Genomic DNA, 21909 nt, shown 5'->3' on the forward strand with positions numbered 1-21909 from the left:
TAATGAGAGGAGTTTCTGGAAAGAAAGCTGCAGTTCAAACTTTTCTTTGGTGCAATTACAATAATACATTTTGAAATGGAATAAAGTGTTACATAAATATCATGATAATCTAAAAAAAATACTTTTCCAATTATGTAGCAAAAATGTACATACTTTGGTTCTGTTTGTAAATTATTTGATACTGTGGCTGACATAACAGAGTTCAAAGCTGCAGTCTGCTGTGCAGTGTGTTAAAAAAAATACATTTTAATGTAGGTATTCAGTATTCTGTGACAAAATACATTTTCAAAGTAGTCTTCCCATCACTGCTTGTGCACATTGTTTAGTTATAATTTAATCCACTGCATTTGATACACAACTAACAACACAGTGTTTGTTGTGGTGTGATCACTGGCCCTTTCAGTCTTCCCAGGATTGGAAAAATGACTCCCTGACATTTTTTGGTATTAAATGGCACCCCATTCTCCTCCAAACAAAAAGACATGTGGTCTACTCTGCCGCTTTTCATCCATCACAAGGAGCAACAATTACACCCCTTCAATTCTACTACACTTTACAGCTACAAAAACCTATGTTACTTCTACAGTAATTAATGCTTAGCTGAGATATATTTGTATTACTGTATTTTTACTTCTACGTATATATTTATATAACTATTCCTTATGTGACACCAGTCTCTTATTATTTCTGTTTCTTATTTCTATTACTTATTTTGAATATATTATTGCCATTTATATTTCTGCTCTTCGTTATTATATTATGTTGCAATGTGTGAGCTACTGTGTCCAAATAATTTCCCTCGTGGATTAATAGTTTGTCTACGTCCTATTACAATTAGCAAATCCATAATCTTTCCTGTCATATACCAGTATCATAATCTAAATAACTTCTTGCCATCACAGTAATTTATGAATATCAATATCCAAGCAAATGGTGGTTTTATATTTTTATGCTTTGAGATCATAATGAAATTTTGACGCTGGCTAAAACAGTAGAGTTTCTATGGTGGAGGAGATAATCAGCGTTGTAAAATTCCCGCTGGTCCCTGCTGGCTGGAGCTGGATGCTGCATGTGTTTTGTCACTTATTCAACACACAGCTCTGTAATGAGGCAGTAGGCAGCCGCAGAAGCCCACCTGAGAGCTGTACAATTATTATGAGATGCAATATTCAAACAGCCATTAAGTTTTGTGCTGGAGGAGAAAAGCGTGGAGATTTATGTTATGTTACTGCCATGCCCTGTGTTTTGAGGGAGTACCTTTTGCTCTAAGCTTGTGATTCAAAAATTCACACAGAGTCACTTTGGCAGGCTCCTACTGGTTTGCCAGGGCTGGAAACTAGACCAATCACAGAGCAGCCTTGTGGTTTTGGAGTAATCCAAAGGTGAAACACCCAACTGTTGTAGTCAGTTTCTTTAAGACTAAAGGACATTAAAAGGCTGAAATTAGTGCGTATAGGCTATAACACACCATTAGAGAGGATTCTTAAAAACAGTCCTGGAGCCGACTATAACACGTCTATCCCTGGCCCATTGTTCTCTGTCATCATGTGTGCATTCTTAGCCTATAATAATAACTCAGGGTTTTATAAAGCGTATTGTGTAAGTTGTGTGTACTACTACAACAACTATAAATTGGGATGCACTGTGGGGCATTATGTTACAACAAACCCCACCAACCTCTGTCTCACAAAGAGGTCCTCACAGAAAACACACTGTATGCAAGCTTTGTGCCTATTGTCTCCAAGTGTCTGGGGTTGCCAAGGAGGAGGCGTCATGGCTAACAATGATTCATCCTGGAGCCGTCGGTGGGTGAAGCAAAACTGTCCAAATTATCCATTTGTCTCTTAATACACTACAGCTTTGGTTAGAGCATGTTTAACTAACAACTTCAGCAAATATTTTCATTTGTATTGTGAACTAAAATATGTAATGTTTATCTCTCAAATGTAAATGTATATCAAATGTATGTTTTGTGGTATAAAAAGAGCGAACTCCATAGATGGCTATCCTTAATAATCACTGCTGACTGTAACAATTGGTAGTTGTACTGCAGATTTATCAAGAAGCTTTAGACAATATTGAACTGCACTATCAACTTACCATGTGTTATCACTGTGCTATGAGATTTGGATATTGCTTCATATATGAAGTGTATTATGCATTATTAACAGTTTGTGTGTAAAGCTTGTTTTGGCCAGGAGTGTTGCGCTGTGGAACAAATGTCTTTGGCAAGAATGTAGGGCACAGAAAAATGAAAACCTACCATGTAAAAATAGGAGAGGCAGCATCCAATGGTCCAAAAAATGGAGCCCGTCTTCACTGACTTGACCTGCACAGATAGAAGAAAATCATCTTTTTAGTCTAGTTACTTAAACTGAATTAATCTGAGTTAATTCTTTTTTGTTTAAATATGTGTTTAGTAATGTGTGGAAGTGAAAGATATAACCACCTCCAGTTAATAAGGTAACTCGTCATATCCTATATGACCTATACCAGTGGCTTTCAAACCTTCGTCTTTCAGAGTACCATGAGATCTAAATCAAGTGTAGCAGGACTATTTCAGGTTTAATCTAGGGCTAGGTCAAAGTGGACTACTTCGTCACTGCAGCTGTAAACAAGAAATTATCCTCACAAGGACAAAAAATAGATAAATTCACTCTAAATTAAGCAAACCCACAAACTGAAGAGCTGTCCAAATACCACCTGAAGGAGCTTACATATCACCACCTGACCTATAATATCAGTGAAAACAAAAATCTTTTTGGTTATTTGCTATTTTCTATGGAAATACTAGTTGTAGAAGTTCTTAGTTCATGGTAAAAGTAGGTTGTGCTTTTTTCTATATATCTTGGGACTAGAAAGCTTTATAATTGGGACTGTTGCTGCTTTAAATCTCAGTTGCCTCAGCTGTGTACCAGAAATGTGAATTATCGTTCTCTATGAATAACATTAGCCTATATACTGCACATGCAAAACCACAAAGGATAACAAAACCTAATGCATCTTATATATCTATAGGGGCAACAAAGAGACCAGGGATAATGAAGTATAAACTGCCTCTCACTTGTTCCCTAAGTAGTATTTAGCACCATGTTTTATTCAACCATGCGGCCAGTGAAGTAGCACAAAGGTCAAACACATTACTCACCTTTTCCCAGCTAAAGTACTTTATAAATTAGCACTGAGGTGTCCCGGGTCACATGAATGTCACAGGAGAGGGGAAGTATTATTGCAGCTCACACAATGGTTTTATGTCCAATTTAAGATTTTAAAAAGTGTATTCTTAAAACTGCCTCTAATGAGATAACCACGTTTATTTCCATACTGTGAAATATTCGAAATATTCTCCATGGAGACAAGCAGGTGGCAGACCCTCCACTGGAAAAGTTAAACAGTGCAGCTTTAACCTTTAAAAAGTTGAAAAAAACACTGAGATCAAGATTTTGACGTGGCTATTAAGAGGGTCATGTCTAATACAAAAAAATTATAAATAAAAAAATGGGCAGAGGAAACCAATAATGAGACAATTATGTTTTACAATTTTGCTCTAGTCCCCGTTTTCTGCTTTAAATTAGTTGATGTATTCATGTGAAAAGTTTTTTGGGGGACTATTGCACTACTGAAATTGACTCAAAAATTTAAAAATTAAATATTTCATTATGAAACTGCAACAAAAATATTTGGAATGGACCACTTCATTAATTAAGCTTTAGTAAATAATTTTGTATATCTAATGTTAAAGTTTGTGCGGTGCTTTTGAAGAAAAATAATCAAATAAAATGGATCTTGTTTAGACAACATACAACATACAATCCCTCTACAAAATATAGGGGCAAATTGTGAAATAATAACTGTAAACACTGAACTCTTGAGAAAACTTACCCATAGATAATAAGTGAACTGCAGTGCAAAGATGGCGATGCCTTCATTATCAAAAGACCCAGCCACAGATCTGGAGATGTATCCTGGGACAATGGCGATGAAACAGGCTGCCAGAAGCCCCGCCCCCTGATTCCACAGCTCTCGGGTCAGCAGGAAGGTGGAGATGGACGTGAGCCCACTGAAAACTGGGGCCAAAAACACACACACGTCCCGTATATGGACAGTAATATGGAGGAGGTTTAGGACATAGTGTATGAGCCCTGCTGTCACCATCAACCCGGGGTAAACCTGGAGAAAGACAGAGAAAAAAGATAGTTTTCAGATTCTCATAAAGAGAAAAATCTACAAAAGAAAAAAGTGAAATACACTGTCCTGCTAAATTTATCCAGCTATGCCACAAAATTTGCACATTTGCAATAATTATTACACTATTTTCTGATATGTGTTATAATGTTGTTTCTTCATCAAAAACAGACCTGGAGTTGTGTTTTGTTTTATTCACACATTTTTAAAACACACAAATCCTGCATATTTAGACATTGAGAGTTCTTCTCTCAAACAGAAAACACTCTCTTCTACCTTGTGATGTCATGTGGTCATACATGAAATGCTCCACTGCGTTTTTAAACTCCACGCACCTTCACTAGAATCATTTGGATAATTTTATCCCTGCCAATTGCCAATTTCTACTGAAATAAAGGTAAAAGGTAGCTGTTAAAACTACCACTACATGATATCACAAGGTGAAACTGAGTCTTTTCAGCTTTGGAGATTTAGACAGACTAATAAAAAAGGATTACTCAAACATGTGTGAATGAAACTCTGGTTATGTTTTTGATGAGGTAATAATATTAGAATATGACTTAAAGCTCATATGAATCAATTTTGAGCAATATAAGACCTTTAATTCACATTTTTAAAATACACTATGAGCCTTTTGAGTGTAGAATATAATTTGAACCCCAGTAATAAAGACTTCAACAGCCCAGCATAAAGCTTTGGTAGATTTATTGAAGAAGAAACTAATATTTCTTCCATCACTCACCGCTAGAATATATTTAATATGAAGCAAAAAGCACAGCCAGTATTGACAAGCTGCACAGAGCAGAGTGTGAACAAATGAAAACGCTGTTCTCTGCAGCTTTCTCTGCCACAGGAGCAAGATAAAGTCATCATTGAATGGTCAATTTACTAACATTGTACATTGGTGGTTTGCAGAAAATGGTGTATATTGTGTAAGTTCACTTGATAACAGTGTTTGAAAGAGCACTTTTCGTAGTAATTTTAATCCGCACCAAGTTGCTGTTATTTTGAAATGTCACTGCAATGCTAACATATAGTGCCAGACCCTGACAGCAGATTCTAAATAGTGAGTGAAGAAGAAGAAAACCTAAAATAGAGGCATTGCAAAGTAGAGAATAGTTAGCAATATAGCAAACTTAATAGGTCAAACACTCTGGATGCACTGATCTGATACTGTTTAGATACAATACTGAAAGATTTGCTGGATCAGATATCAGCTTCCAAATATCGGTTCAGTTGGTATCCTGGTCGGACAGAAAAATTTATGTAAATAGGACTTTTTACTGGTAGTTGGCCCAGAAAGTCTCAATGTTTGAACTTTTTTTTTTTTTAACACAAAGCTGCTGTTACCGCAGAAATAAATCACAGCTATAGAATGGATTTGGAGAAGCTTTGTCTTATTTTATTTTTGTTTAAAGGAAATAAATGGTGTTTTTAATAGTCCCGATACCATACTTAAAGCAATAGTATCGAAATCACTAATGGAACTGAAAAAGTTGGATCGAGTGCAACTATCAAGCCATTTTTTTATTTTTTTTTATCACAAAGTATTAATAAATGGATAATCAACAACAATCCATATGACCTATATATGAAATCACACTATCCCACATTATGGGACCCCATCTAACTCTGCATGTTAAACAGTGATAAGTCATTATCTTCAATACACAAGAAGAGAGTCTTCAAAGTCAAACTACTTAAAGCCACTGTTTAGTCCACTGATATTAATGGTTCCAGTAGAGCTCTGGAGAGACGATTAGCCCACAACATTAATTCTCGTCCATCATCCTCTGCATAGAGATAGTGCAGTACAGAGAAGAGGGGAAGCACTGGAGATGAGCTGGTCTAATGACGTGTTAAAATGACCGCTCTATGTGTGTCCTCTGGATAGTATGAAGACAGATCAGTTCAATGCTTCTCATTCACACACTGTTCCCTACGGACTAGTTTAACCGTCCAACAAAGCAGCACTGAGAATGTGTGAGTATCCAGTGAGGGTAGACTTTAACAGTACACAATACAATATCTCTTCAATGACACTGATGAATATTGATTGCATTCAGAACATTTTTACTATTGCAATTGCTACAGAATTTGGTAAATAATGTATCAATTGTCTCCACTTTCACCACAACCAATGTACAGACACAGGTTTGCTTAGTTGCATTAAACCTATCTTTTAATTAAATTTGCTCAAAGCAGTACCAAACTAACTTATATAGAACTTAAAGGTACACTGTGTAACTTTTCTGGAGGGGGTCCGCAACCTGTTCGTCTCCATGGAGATGTTAATGCTTTGGTTTAAATTGTCCACAGTATAGTATTAATCCACCCTGCATTTATTCAACTACAGGTGTTATTTTTTGCTCAAAAAGATCTTAAAACAACAAATTCTTACTATGAGAGGGGTCACCTCTCCACAAATCTAACCTGTAATCTGGCTCGCATGTCTCCATGGAGATTCTAAAGTTTATGGCCATACTGTGTAACATTCTAGGCACATCTCCATGGACACAAGCAGGTGATGAACCCTCCAGCAGACAAGTATAGAACATGGAATACAGCAAGTCAAAATGGTGTTCAGACTAATCATAAAATTTTGGGTAATTTTCCATTATGTTGTAAAGAATAATTATATCAGAAGTAAATGAAAAACACTTGCAGCAGTATAAGGCAGTCCAAGAGCTAAATTCACAGTTATATGGTGCCTTGTCAGACCAGAGAAGCAGACTTACTGTGCCTCCTACGATCCTGCCCAAAGGGTACCATGCTCGCTCATCGAACCAGTTCAGGAATTCGTAGAACCCATTGGTGGTGAGGTGGTGAGTCGACCTGTAGTTGAACCTAAAACAACAAGAAGACAATGTAATCAGTCAAAAGCTTTCAATTACGTGTTGGTACTTAAATGGAGAAGTGAAAATGAGAATCACTAACATTGATTCAAGTTTACACAACTTTTTGGCAGGTAAAATAAACTAGACAATACACAATGCACTCTTGACTGCATTAGCTTACTGTGAATGACTTTGTGGAGTTTGTTTGAGCTAAAATAATGACTAATCCGAAACAATCAAGCCTCAGGACAAATCCATAAAAAATAATCCGGCTACATTTAAATCCTGCAGCAAGACAACTTGAGATCAATGCGCACTGCCTAACTCAATTTTAAAGTGTTGGAACTAAACTAATATGGAGATTAAGAAGGAAGTCACGAAATTACTGAAGCCACAAGAGCTGCCAAAATTAGTCGAAAACCCCATTTAATGAGGGGATCTACTGTGACAATCATGAAATTTGTTAAAAAAGTTAATTATAATTGGTCCTCAAAGGTTTCAAATGGCAGTTTCTATTTTAGAGAATTTGTTCCACTGACTGCTCCTACAGAGTGACAAATCAAAACCCAAGGCACAGCAGGGTGAACTTTAATATTCTGCAAAGATGGTGTCAATTAATATCTTCAATAATATACGTAAATAGAAATTGAGCTATAACAACAGCTATTCTGCAAAACTGTCATGTCCTTAAAGGTCCCATATTATGCTAAATTAACTCTTAATAGCTTTTAGCCATGTTATAATGCTGTCACCTCCTCAATAACAAACCTCGAGTTGTGTTTTGTGTTCACATGTTTGAGGAACCCTACATTATTACAGTATAGTCTGTCTACATCTCCAAACTTCAAAATGCTCTGTTCCACCTTATTGATGTGATGTAGTGGTAGTTTTTCAGTTAACAGCAACCTTTTAGTTTTTGTTCAGTAGAGGTTTGCAATTCAAGGGCTGAAATCATCCAAATGATTCTAGTGAAGGTGTATGGAGTTTAAAAAGAGAATGAAGTACTTCCTCAATTACTACATCACAAACTGGAACAAATTAGGACATATTGTTTTTGTTTGAGAGAAGATCTTCATCTAAATATGCACTATTTGTGTGTTAAACATATGCGAATGAACACAACTCAATGCATATTTTAATGAAGAAACAACATTATAACATAGATCAGAAAATAGCGTAACATAGGCCCTTTAATCCTCATCAAATTTGAACCATTTGCAATACAGCTCAAGACATTTCTAACTAAAGGTAAACAACAGGGGACTAAATATAGACTAGGCACCAGTGTTGTACGGCTGTCACAGATTTCCATTCATCCCTATAGAGAAAACTTGCTTTGTGACGCGGGTGACAGCACCAGCTACATCAATGTTGACAGAGACAGGTAATGTATTGCACAAGCACAACAATCCCACGGGCAAGTAACATCAGAATAGAAACAGCAAGAATCCGTGTCCTACTGAAAGAGTGGAGCGTCCAACCAAACCACAGGGGAGACCCACCTCTATTCTCTCCCATTGCCTTCATCTCAGCGTCCTCTCAACTTGTATACACCTGCTTATTTTTATGGAGGGAAACAATGCAACATGTACAGCTTGTAGTAAACAGACTTTGGTTTTGGCACAAGCTAGCTGTTCTCATTCACAGCAGTTAGTCTTTTGGTCCCCTGCACATTTCTTGACGCTCAACACAAACTAGTGGCCCCCCATAAAAATAAACACAGATTTGATGAGGGTTTGCAGCATATGGCTAGCTCAGGCCCCTAAAGAGATGGAGAGGGATAAAGGCTACATACTAGAAGAGCGATTCTCTGTAACTGTGGCTGTGTGCAGAATTTTGCTGTTAGTGCTTATTTTGCCTTGGTTTAATTCTGGGAAGATTCTTGTTTAGACTTTACAGGCACTTAATAAAATGTATTTATTTAAAGAGGGGGTGTTACACTTGTTTGTATGGGTTATTAACAGTTAGCACATAAAATATTTAGATCACCATGTTTTATTATCATTATTATTATTTTGAAAACTCTATATTAATCAAAATAGCATTAATAGTTTTATTTTGCTAATGAAATTGCTAATTGAAATGACATCGCACCAAGTTTGTGAAGTTGTAGTATATTGTTTTGAAAATTGAAATTGAAAAGATTATTGCAAGATTACCCAAATGTGTATGGATGACCTACAAAACCAATTGGAAGAGGAAATAAAAAAATTATAGTAAAGGTAGAAAGCTCCAGCATGTTGATTTGGCATAATAGTCCCTCTTTAAGATAATGACTGAACATTAACACTTCCACTTAACAATATGGTGAAAGACAACACAAGGGCTGAGTTCAGAAATGACCACTGCATCAAAAATCAAAGAAAGCAAAGAGTATTTTTTATGCATGAAATATTGAATTAAACAAAGACTTTTCCACTTACACTCATCATCAAGTGCCAATTGTGAAAAGTTATGTGGTGTTGTTCTAACGCAAAGCTTTTGTCCAATCTTGTTCACAATAACGGCACACAGACTGCTGAAATCTGGCTATGAAAGTAAATAAGGCAATTCTGAATTCATTTGGCCCAGGCTTATGTGTCTAATAGAATCAAGGCCAGAGCAGAAACTCAAAATGAAGTGAGCAAGGCAGAAAACTCCTCCCTAGTCCACAGATGGCAAACATATTTAAACACTTCAAACTCATTTTAACAGATTAGACATGGACCATAATGACTGCGACCACTTGTAATGCTGCTCATATCCCTGTGCAAACACGCTGAACAAGTGAAACAGCTGTCATCTTTAAATGGAAATTGAGAGATACGGTAGTAGTTGAACACCAAACATGAATGTAGAGCTAAGCGATACAACTATACAATTTATGATCTGATCTGAGGCTGAACCATTTTGGATGAATAAGTAATTGTGATTTTTCAAACAAGCATAGAGATAAAAATGGCAATTTATGGATTGGTTTAATAGTAGGATTCAGTTCACAGTGCACTTTGTAATGGTTTTTTGGTCGGCAGGCTTTATTTGACAAGACAGGACAGCGTGAAAGGAGTGAGGAGCACGGAATTGCATTATTTAAAGTGGGAATCTGATTTTGTCCAAAATGTGAGCAAAATGTCTAACCTGCCCCTGTACCATATATAATAAAAGCAGAGATCAAAACCATAGATATATTGTGATTTTAAATTCTAACATGATGATCCACAGTTGTCAGAGGCTATAATTATTTAGCAGACACAAGAGCAGTACATCTTCTTTACATCAAATATTAGGTTTAATATTAGAAAAGATTGAGGAATTGAAACCCCAATGATCAGAAAGTGAATCTATCAGGTGTTAACAGTCCTAGATAGCCTTCCTCATAGCGCTCCCAGCTCCTCGTGCTTGCTACCTTGCTGACATACCTTTTGCATCGATGTTTGTGGCTAAACTAATAATGATTTATGCTGGTGAGGGTGCCGGTTGAACTGGGCAGATTATGCAAACTCAAAGTTAATATGTTTAGAACCTGCAGGGATTTGTTCATAGTATACATTCAGACCACTAAGGCAGAAAAAATGTTTACCATTTAGCGCAAGTGCTGCTATTGAACACAACATGTTAAATGGTTCCTTTAAAATAAAAATAAAAAGGATACTATGAGCTTGGACTTAATTTTTGTAAGTAAGTTGGGTTTTTTTCTTTCAGCTATACTGTAGAATATAAAACGACACATTGAAATGGAAATGTTAACATCTTAGCAACTGGTCAAGTTAAGACTGAAGAAACCATTACAGTGTGTCATTCACTTACTTGGCATTGCAGACTGAAGTAACTAAATAATCAAAGTCACTGAGATTTATTGTATTGTAAATCCCAGTTGCCTTTTATCAGCTGTGGGGCTTACTGTAAAATCCCCCGAGGTCCAACAGTGATGCATGGAACCAAAACAAATATCAGCATTCAATCTTATATTATAGCGAGTCTGCTTTTCACTGGGGCTGCACAATATATCAAAAAAATACTGATATCACAATACTGGCTCAATATCGCAAAAAATAAATATAACACAAGAACACATGTTCAATTTCATCACAGTGTACGTTTTTTGTTTAAATGGACAAAAAGGCAGATTGTATTCATGATTTCTCTTATCAAGTCCTACAGTAGACTTGGGTTTGTCCTGGTTTGGCTTCTGTTAAGTTTTTTATTGTGACCCAGTTTGACATATACATGAAGGCATGTGTAATTTTTCTGTGTTAAATCAATTGAACTTACTGTGTTAAAAAGTATATGCATTCAAAAATTGTAACAATATCGTTACCACAATACTAAATATAGTTATTGAATATCACATTCATTTCTCATATCATGCAGCCCTACATTTTACATCAAGTAGGAAACTTAAATGAGTGCTAATAATGAGTAACCAGCTCTAAACACAAAAAAGTCAACAAAATCCAAAAAGGACAACTCTTTAAAAATGTGTTTTTGACATTGATGAATACGGTTATTCATATTTCTGTGCATAAGTTCCTCCTGGTGAATATGTTATTTTATTTTGACAGGAACCTTAAGCCTCTGACAGCAAACCTCATGGGACCTGAAAACATCTCAGCATTCACATAGAGGTCGAGGGGCTGGGCTTCCAGAGCTCAATGCAATTTAATATTCACTGATTCAAAAACAAACAACTATCTGCTGCCTTTCAACAAATGTCTACTTTATGTTTGGGGATCAGTGACTCACCAAGAGGTTGTCATAAGAGGTTTCATCTTATTTACAAACATAAGGGGTGGACAGATCAACTGTTTTTTGGCACGATCAAACTTTAAAAGGGCCTGCACATTTTTTCCTCTTTCCGCAGTACAGCTATATTATATAAAACAAGTCTTGAGGTCAAAATAAGTCAGCTACTGTCTGCTTCCAATTAGAAAGTATTTGTCAGAGAACCAAGAAGTGCATGGTTAACATGCTTGTTGTTGTTAGCTTTACCGTGACTGCAAAACTGTACTCTGGCCTATGAAAGTTGGGAACAGGGTTTATAATCTCATCATGGTGAACAATTAGGATGCCTGTAATCCATAGGGTAAGTGAGGAATAACTTTGGACAACTGTAAACTGTTTAAAATAAACCATCTAAAATGACTAATGATGTTTTTTTAAGAGTTTAAAAAAAAAAAAAAAAAAAAAATGGAGAGTGCCTTTAAAGCTTCATCACACATCATTTTAAACAGGCACAAACCTAAATGGTATTAGTAGCATCATTGTTTTCTGATCAAACCACAAGCCTCTAAAATCAAAACAAACCCTGAAATAACAAGAGTGGACTGACAGATTCAAATCCCTACAGCAAACATACCAGATTTTAATCTACAAAAGCTGTAATATGACTTCAAATCCAATATGCCAAAATAAATGTCTGAATAAACAATGACATCACCTAAACGTAGCCTATATCAACAAGCAGCAGCGCTCTTCCAGTCACGACTAGCAACTGTGTAATGTGGGTGAGTAATATCAGCAACACAAATAAATTACTGGCAGACATCTTACAGCAATCCAAGCAATAAACACATCCTTGCTTCTCCTTTAGTAACGCTTTGTCTTTTTGTCCTACATTTGGAACACAGAGGTATAGTTAAATCTGGCGAATGTCCAAACAAGTGAAGCCAAGTGAGTCAACCTTTAAACAGGCCATACAGTGACCCTTTCCAGCTGACACCAACTATAGTGAAGCCTCGTTCAAAAAGAGAGCATCAAATAATCAATTTTTATTTATAGAGCCCTCTGCAACACACAAGGTGACCAAAGTGCTTTCCAATAAAATCAACACAATACAAAAAGATGCAAAAGATACATAAGTGGACAGAACAAAAGAACAAACAACAAGTGGGATAGGGTACAACAAACAACAAACTATGTATGTACGGTATGTATGTATGTATGTACGTATGTATGTATGTATGTATGTATGTATGTATGTATGTATGTATGAGTAACAATATGGCATCAAAAGTTTATCAGATATTAAGGACCCAAAAATGCATTGTTTGGTGATCAAAAGCTGTGCACCATGATGTTTTGCAGCCTTTACTTGCAATGAGTACTTATTATGGATATAAATACACTAAAATACAACTTTTAAAATGCATATGATTTTAAAGCAAGCAAATTGTAAGTACCAGTGCATTTGTCTTATTACTTACACAATTACAACCCCATACAAAAATTAAAGCCGACATTAAAATATCTACTCACTCCAAAAGCGATGAGTGAGACAGAACATTAGTACACTATATTTAGACTAGGCGGTGTAAAGTTAGTAATAAAAACCATCGATCACTTTGTGTTGAATCTAGGCTCACAGTTTATTTAAAGACATGACAAAGCAAACAAACATAAGCCTGATTTATGAACAGTGCACATGCAGCTGTACACGGCTATGGTTTGTAATAGCATTGTGTTATGACTTATGTTTATCCAAAAACACCGTACCAACAACTGCAACCTGAACATAAAAGAGTATCTTTCACAATCATTCAGCATAGGATGACATCTACAGCCGTGTTTCCCGACCAGAGATATGGGAGAACTTGCCAGGGTAAACTAAGAATGTACAGATTAAAAAGAAAGATGGCATCGAATGGTATTTGAATGTAAAATTGTATTACTGTACATTTTTCTTCTGGATAATGTTGGCATACATTTTATTAAATCAAATGAAACAGAAAACGCACACCAGAGTCCTTGTACAGGTAAGGCACAACAACTTAAAAGTGAAAAAATGCATAGTTTTTTTTTTTTTTTTTTTTTTTTTTTTAGATGAGGTTTTGGCAAAAAGCCTTTGTTAGATCATTTCTTTCTTGGTTTGGACCACAGTACAAATTAAATTCTATTAAAACCAGAGAATATATCCGTTATAACTGGCAATGTACTAGTGAACTGGTTTATTTTAAGAAACTCCGGCACTGTTTATAGGGGCTACCCAGAGTGTGAGACAATGCTTAGGGGGTACTTGAGACTAAAAAGGTTGGGAGCCACTGATCTACAGCATAAAGCAATATTTGTGTAAAGTGGCAACAAATAAAGCAGTTGCTATGTGGGAGCTGATGAATTGCTTCCTCAGATAAGAAAATCTATGAGTAATAAGAAGATCCAGATCTAATGCAGTGAATGTTGTGTTAGTGATGCCTGGTCCTGTGTCCAGAATTATATCTCACTGTATTTGTTAATACAGATTGACATCAGTTTGGTCCCCATGTCTCTGTTGCGTCTCAAGCCCGGTCAAATGTGATCGTGGCTTCAGATAAATCTTTTCAGTGACGCAAGTGAAACGAAGCAGCTCATTAGTCACCTATGACTTATAAATACAATCAAATGTATCTGATCTTAAATTAAAGGCTTAGTGCTTCGCTCACTGATTCTGCAGAAATCCACCAGAGTTTTCAGCCCCCTGTGATATATTTTTCCTTTATGGATCAGGTGTGACCCTGATTACCTACACCTGTCAATCACGTCCATTTGAAAACGAGGAGGCTCACCAGTGATCAAACTCACGTCAAGTGTGTATTCTGGTTCACAAGCTAATATTATTTTACTCTTCATGGATCATCGTGGAATTATTATTATCAAAAACTACCACCAAACTAGGGGTGTAGCAATATCCAAGTCTTAAGGTACGATATCATTACGGTATGAATCTCATGGTATGATATTTATTGCGATATTGTGGGAAAGCTCAAGATATGGTGGGGAGGTTCACAATTAGGGATCTAACGATATACAAATATCTCGGTATGATATTTTCACGATATACATCTCACAGTACGATATTAATATGCTACTTTTTCCTCTTAAAATGCCTTAAAAACACAATCCAAAAAACTAAAACTTAAAAGTAGAACTGTCATTTCTTCTTGTAGTCTACACTGAAATGGAGCAAAGGATCATGGTCTATGTAGTTCCCTGTCTTTTTTAGCTATTGCTGCACCATAACTCTTAATTTAACCAAAGAGACTTGTAATTCGATATATTGTGATTAGGGATGGGCATTCGATGAAATTTTCTTAATCGATTGTCGGGAGAATTAACGATCGATTATAGATTAATCATTAATGTTTTTATATTAAAATTATCATCATTATTATTACTATCTGCACTACTAATCTGCATAAATAAATTCAACTTTACGACATATAAACCGTAACGACTCTAGAGCCACATCAGTCCGTTTGAGATTAATGTGTTTAATTCAGTTTTGCGCAACTCTCACAGAAACGAAACTTAAAACCGCACGGCTAATGTGCATAAACTCAGCGAAGATAAAACTACAGCTCTTGTGCGCTGATGCGGTCAGTTTCTGTCGGATTAAAAGACACGACTCAGTGGAATACAGGTTAGTGTGACCATCAACATTGAGCTACTCTCACCTGGTAAAACTTTTTCCCACTGGACACCGAAACACATGTGCTGCTTTGTACACTGTGCACATGGACTCCCACTTGTCCCGAACGCAACGGAAAGCGTGGAATTTCTTGTACAAATCATCACATTAAATACGCATTTGTGCTTCGGTACACTGCAGGCTGACCGAATGTTTGTGTCTCGCTCCTTCTGCAGTGCAGAGAGCTACATGTCCGGACCCCCTGTACGTACAGCGACCTACATTCGGTTTGTCGATTAAAATTAACGTAATCAATGAAATTCTTAATGATCAATTATCGATTAATCGACTAATCACGCCCATCCCTAATTGTAATGGTTCACAATATTATTGTGAGAACTTTAACAATACAATATCACGATATTTCGGTTATTGTTACATCCCTACACCAAACATATAAAAAAATCATGACAAGAGTTTTCAAGTAATATTAGACACAATACTTTCAACTTGCACAATATATATACAGAGTAGAAAGTTGAAAAAGACATGTGAATAAAAAAGTGGGCAAAAGTATAAGATGTGAAGGTCGTATTTGCTTTAATCACCACAGCGAGATTGGTTTGCAGCAGACAGCTTCGCCACTCCAGACCCTGACTTCTTCGACCCCTATGACCCCAACCATGGCTGCCTCGCTGTTGTATGAGGAGATAGAGGTTATAGAGGGCATTTTGTTTCAGAGATTTTGAGTTTCAAAGCCTTTTGGAGACTGGCAGGAGCATGTACACAAGTGGGCTGAGGTCAATGCAGCCTGGGGTGAAGTAGATGGAAACTATAATAGCCTTCGTCCACCTGTCTTTCTGTCTGTCTGTCAGTGGCATTACCATGTGGTGTAACCTAGAAAGTGCTTTTCGATCAGCAAAGTGAAACACATCTCTCACCTCCTACCTTTTCATCTGTGTGCAATGGCAAACAAGCTCCTAAATTACTATCATCATCTCCAAACTGTGCCTCCTGTTTTAGGTACAAATCTAATTTCACAGTCCACGGGAAAGAAAAGAGGCAGCTACTCGTCCTGTGATATTTCATTGTTTGGCTTTGGTTTGAACGCATGGCTGAAATCTGAGAGGCAGTTACAGCAGGAGATGGAGGAGAAGAGGTGGGATGTTAATGGAAATGGCAGCAGGTGAAGTATAGAGGGTTGAGGCTAAAAGGGGGGCAAAGGAGGAAAGATTTTGCAACTTGTACCTGCTCCCAAAATTACATAATTACCTAAAATGTAAAATTAGTTTGAATGATTTCTTCAGTTCTCCAAGCTAATATGAATTTGAATTTGCCTTTCATTTGCATATTACATCCCAGCATTAACAGAATTTTCCATGTATGGTTTTAGTGTGCATGAACCGTGCAATGCAGCTAATACTTTGATAGCTATTAACTGGAGGCTTGAAAAATTACAGCGGGGAGTGGAATTAACTTAAAGGTGCATTATGTAAAACTTTTGTTTTGGGGTCCGTCACCTGCTTGTTTCTATGGATATGTCATTGCTCTGTCTGGAATGACCCACAGTATGACATTATTGAGCTCTATCTTGCATTTATTTAATTAAAGGTGGCTTTATAACTCAAAAGTATGAAAAGTGATGTGTGCAGATTGGCAGCCTCGCTTCCGTCGGTCTGCCCCAGGGCAGCTGTGGCTACAATAGTAGCTTACCACCACTGAGTGTGGAGTGACTGAATAATGAACTGTAAAGTGCTTTGGGGATCTTGAAAGGTGCTATATAAATGCAATCAATCAATCAATCAAACGTACCTAGAAAACAGGCATTCTGACTGTGAGAGGGGGTTGCGTCTCCACAGATCTGACCTGTAACTTGGTCTGGGTTGGTTTCCAGGATGATAGAAAGGTTTAATACCACACTGTGAAACATGGCAGACAGAAAAATAACATCTCCATGTAGAAAAGCATTTGACAGGCCCTCCACCAGAAAAATTACACCTTTAAAGCACAAATATTGCATTATTTTGTATTGTTATTGGCCTTTAAACATGCTCTTGAGCACATTTTAGAACTGGCTATCTACAAACAATAAACACATTGTTTCCACAGACGCATTTTCTATACTGGGTGTGTTAGCAGGACGTTGAGGACTAGCAGCAATTTTACTATTGAAAAAAAAGCATGAGCACAATTTGATGGAAGAAATCCTGGGAAATAAAAAATGCATATTACGTTGTGTGGAGGGTTTAGAAGGACTGGACTTCTAAAAATGATTCATCAAATTAAATGTGATTCTAAATAGATCTCTTGGTATGTTTTTGATGAGGGAGCAATGTTATAAAATGGTTAAAAGCTGTTCCATAGTATGTGTCCTTTAAATATTAGCCTGCTAAAGTAAATGTAGCTGTAAATTTGCCTAAACCTATCACATATTATGATGAGTTATTGGACTATATTAGAAGTATTAAAGCCAAAGGCAGAGCATGGAGAAAAGTACGCTGGTTTGGCTTAGATCAGGACTTGACACAAAAGCTTTTAGTCAGATCTTATCAAATTCCCCTGAACCCACCACCGCTGTGAACTAGAGCCCGACCGATATATCGGCTGGCCGATATTATCGGCCAATATGGGCACCTGGAGACATATCGGCTATCGGCCGATATGCTTGCTGATATGGGCCGATATTTCACGTGGGCATGTTATACCTCGTTATAAAGCTTAGACTCTCTACATTATGTTAATTTAATCCAATTTACAGACAGATAAATGTCCTAATATGTGGCTCCGCATCAGTATTTATCTGCGGTGTAATTTGTCTGTGTCCGTACTGTCCCTGAACACACCACCAGAGTGACGTCACTTCACTCGCGTGTGTTTGTACCCGCAGCCGTGCGCAACATTGAGATTATATTCTTTTTCGGACTATTGGTTTGAGTCTGGATTAAAAGGACATTTTTTAGTGCAGACTTGTGATGTGAGGAGGAGCCTGTGTGAGCGCTGAGTGTTGGAAATACATCGACTTTGAAGCTCCCACACATAAACAGGCTGTTTTCTATTGGTCTATTGTAAAGTGACTACATTGGCCGTATATTTGTTACTGGACCTGCACTGATATGTAAATGAGCTGTGAATAGACGTGTGAATGATCCACATTTATGCATATAATTAACTACCGCGGTGCGCAGCATTTACAGCTAAAGGCTAATAGCGATAGTTTACTAGCTAGGAGTTATGGGTCGGTCGCGATCGAAGCGGCTCTTAGAGCGAACAGCGGGAGCCTACTTCTTATTGGGAGCCGTGTTTTCTCTTTTTCTCACTTTTTCTCTTCATGCTGCATGTAGACCCGTAGTTTGACAGCAGCAGCAGCTGAAAACGAAACTTGCAGAAATCTGCGTGTGCATAGGATTAAAAAAAAAAAAGTACATATTTGGCTGCAGTTCAGCATAAAATAAATAAACCAGGACTAATCTTGAGTGCAGGAGAGAGATAGAAACCGAGTCCTGACACTCAGTCCTGGTTCAGTTCTGGTTTAGTCCTGCTTGCAACAAAACAATCTCAAGAGTCGCTTGGGAGCCGAAAGAGCCAGCTGCTTTTAGTGAGCCGAGCCAAAAGAGCCAGTTCTCCAAAAAAAAAAAAAAAAAACTGGAATACCCATCACTAGTAGCTAGAATGTGATGCAAAAATGCCATTAGGCCAATCTACTGTTTGTAAATATGATGTAAAGAGTCAAAATAACAATAAATGTTGCCTAAATAAACCCAATTTAGAATACACTAGAGCCAAACCTAAGTTTTTTAATCAATTCAAGATTTACAGTGAATTTTTACATCACTAAATATATCGGTGATTATATCGGCTATCGGCAGCTCCAAACTCCCATTATATCGGTTTCATATCAGCCACAACAAAATCCATATCGGTCGGGATCCACTGTGAACCACAACATGCATGGGGGGATGATTAAAAAAAGGTCACAAAAAGAGGTTATGAAGGTGGAACAGACAATTGCATAAAACTATTAATATATATTTGACACTCAAACAAGTTCAAGTCATGTGCACAAAGTCAAAAAGTTCTTAGATACGCATTTAAAAACATACAATAGAACAACAATATGATTCAAATCCTGTTTCTTTACAGCACTTTTGCCTCCAAAACTTTGGATTAAAAACAAAGGCAAAAGATGTCAACGGTAACAGAGAAAGCCGTAAATCAAGCTTGCACTACAATTCAAAGATGACTTCTAAACTCTCTAACGTTATATATTAAAGCTTGTCAGTTGCACAGTACTACACAGAAACAGAATTGTTTAGCTGATGGAAATTTTTTCAGGTACAGTGAGAAATTATCACATCTTCAGTGTCAGTGACATGACAAAAGAGTTAGAGAATATGGAAACACAAAACAAAAAAATAAATAAATACAAATACAGTGGAAACTCAGCTGTGAGGGAGAAGCATGTGTCAGCCCAAAGCGCTTACTTTGCTGATTGCTCAGAGCCAGAAATGTGAAAAGCCTCTTCCCTGGACAGACACTATACATCATCAAATATACATGAACCAGGAGTTTTGAAGCTATAGGGAAAAAAAAATACTGAATAAGCCATCAGCAGCGTTTGGGAGACTGGGAATTTAGCACAACAAAACATACAATTCCTGGACTTGTCTGCCCTGTCAAGATTCTGCTAATGGTACAGATTTACTATCAATGTAATTTTAGGCCACAATGTTAGAGATATTTCAGTTGAATGCAGCGTTTGAGCACTGCAATAATTGACCCTGTTATCCTATTGAAATTAGCGATTTCAGCATTTCCTTCACCACACGAAATCATTTGACCTTTAGTGTCAATTGCTTCACATGCTGAGTTTGGCCATCAGATGTTTTTGCAACCACTTAATTTCTCTGAGCATGGTGCTGGCAAGAAAAAGCAGACTGACATGTGGCAGTATCACCCAGCACATCATTCAAGGCAAACTATACACAAAGTAGATCATCGCCAAGTCTTAATTAAAACTACATTTTGACCTTGTCTGTCTTCACCATAAAAGTTTAAGAGTGCACAGTTAAATGAATGTGTCAAGATCAAACTCCAAACCCCAGGATGAGAATGTAAGCAAAACTTGTACGCTGAAGCAACTGTCCTCCATACAAATGTTCATCTCCAAAAGCCCTGTAAAGTCAAACAGTTAAACTGAAAAGTCAAAAGAATGCTGTTAAAAGAATGGGTCCACAGCACTTTAGGTTGGAGGGTGATACTAACAACCCAACAACAACAGTGCCTCAGCCCATTGCAGGCATGATGATTATTTAATGAGCACTAGCGTTGCCTCTCCAGGCAGCTTACTGAGCATCACAGTGGATAGTAGGGGGAGCGGGGGCCATTCAAAAGGCAATGGGAAATATAATCAAGATTTATGGAGTGTACAGAGATCAGCCAGGCAAAACAAATCACAACCAGATTCAATCCAATGCCTTAATTGGTCAGTTTTATTATTCTATAAGGACAGTGTTTATAAAGCAACTCCCTTTTCCTTTTAGGTGTGTCAATGTGACTATAATAAAATAAAATAAAATAAATATTTATAACCTGCCCCTTAGATGGACACTGTCTGCAACTGGATACATTTCTTTGAAATGTAAGGAGGGCAGTGGTGTGAATGTTACAATAACGTTGAACAGAATATTAGAAATGCAATGAGTCTGAGTTTGTACACAATGTTACATTGCTGATATTGAATGGAATGGTTTTTTTTATTAATTCAATTAACTCCAAATAGTTTAAAGTGGCTTTTGCTAATTGAGCAGCGAGACAGTATATGTTGACTGTTCTTACAGTGGGAAAAGTAAACCGTGTTCACCGTGTAAACAGTGTGGTGCAGAAAGTCTGTAACTCTCTGGTTTTGACAGTAATACAGTCTCTTCTCAAAGCTTCTATTAAATACGTGCATTAACAATGACCTGAAGCCCACCTCCATAAAACCAGAGCAGTTAATGATGACAAAGTACTTTTCCTGCATCTAGCTCTACAGAATCTCCAACAACATTTACTACTTGGGGGAAAAATGCCTAAAATATGGGTCATTTGTAAATTATCACAAACTTTTCAATGATATATTGTGAAGAACATAACAGTACATTTTGATCCCAGATCTTTGCATAATTGATTTGAATGAATCACTGTTTGCTCTTAGGCTCTTTGGCTTTAAGACTCGAATTTTCAAGGACAGCCAATTAATTCATGGTGCAATTTCCATTATGCAATTTTAAGCGCAGATGTACTTGGAGATTTAAACGGCAAATTAGCTAAATGTGAAAATAAGCAAAGCAAGGTATCTGCTTCAGGAAATAGACTGGGAAAATATACCATTTGAAAATCATAATTTTTTAAATGCATATGGCAATGTGGCAATAATATTCTACCAGAAGAACCAGACGAATTTTGTACATTACCTGGAACTGTCCAAATCTAAAACAAGTTGACAGATAACACTTGCCAAAGCAGACCTCCACTTAGCTTGTGGCGAGA

The 21909-nt window shown here is 37.0% G+C and overlaps 1 protein-coding gene across 1 annotated transcript in view; it reads right to left on the reverse strand.

Annotated features, from left to right (window-relative positions):
• The window catches only part of stt3b (STT3 oligosaccharyltransferase complex catalytic subunit B), a 64616-nt gene that overhangs the window by 17046 nt on the left and 25661 nt on the right, over nt 1-21909 (reverse strand). The window contains exons 2-4 of the mRNA XM_055163666.1: nt 6924-7032; nt 3883-4170; nt 2264-2329 (exon numbers count right to left, since the gene is read on the reverse strand). Coding sequence (XP_055019641.1) covers nt 2264-2329; nt 3883-4170; nt 6924-7032 — 463 coding nt within the window. The remainder of the gene's footprint in view (nt 1-2263; nt 2330-3882; nt 4171-6923; nt 7033-21909) is intronic.

Source organism: Boleophthalmus pectinirostris, unplaced genomic scaffold (assembly GCF_026225935.1).
Source record: "Boleophthalmus pectinirostris isolate CB_2022bp ecotype Guang Dong unplaced genomic scaffold, ASM2622593v1 HiC_scaffold_6, whole genome shotgun sequence".
Lineage (NCBI taxonomy): Eukaryota > Metazoa > Chordata > Actinopteri > Gobiiformes > Gobiidae > Boleophthalmus > Boleophthalmus pectinirostris.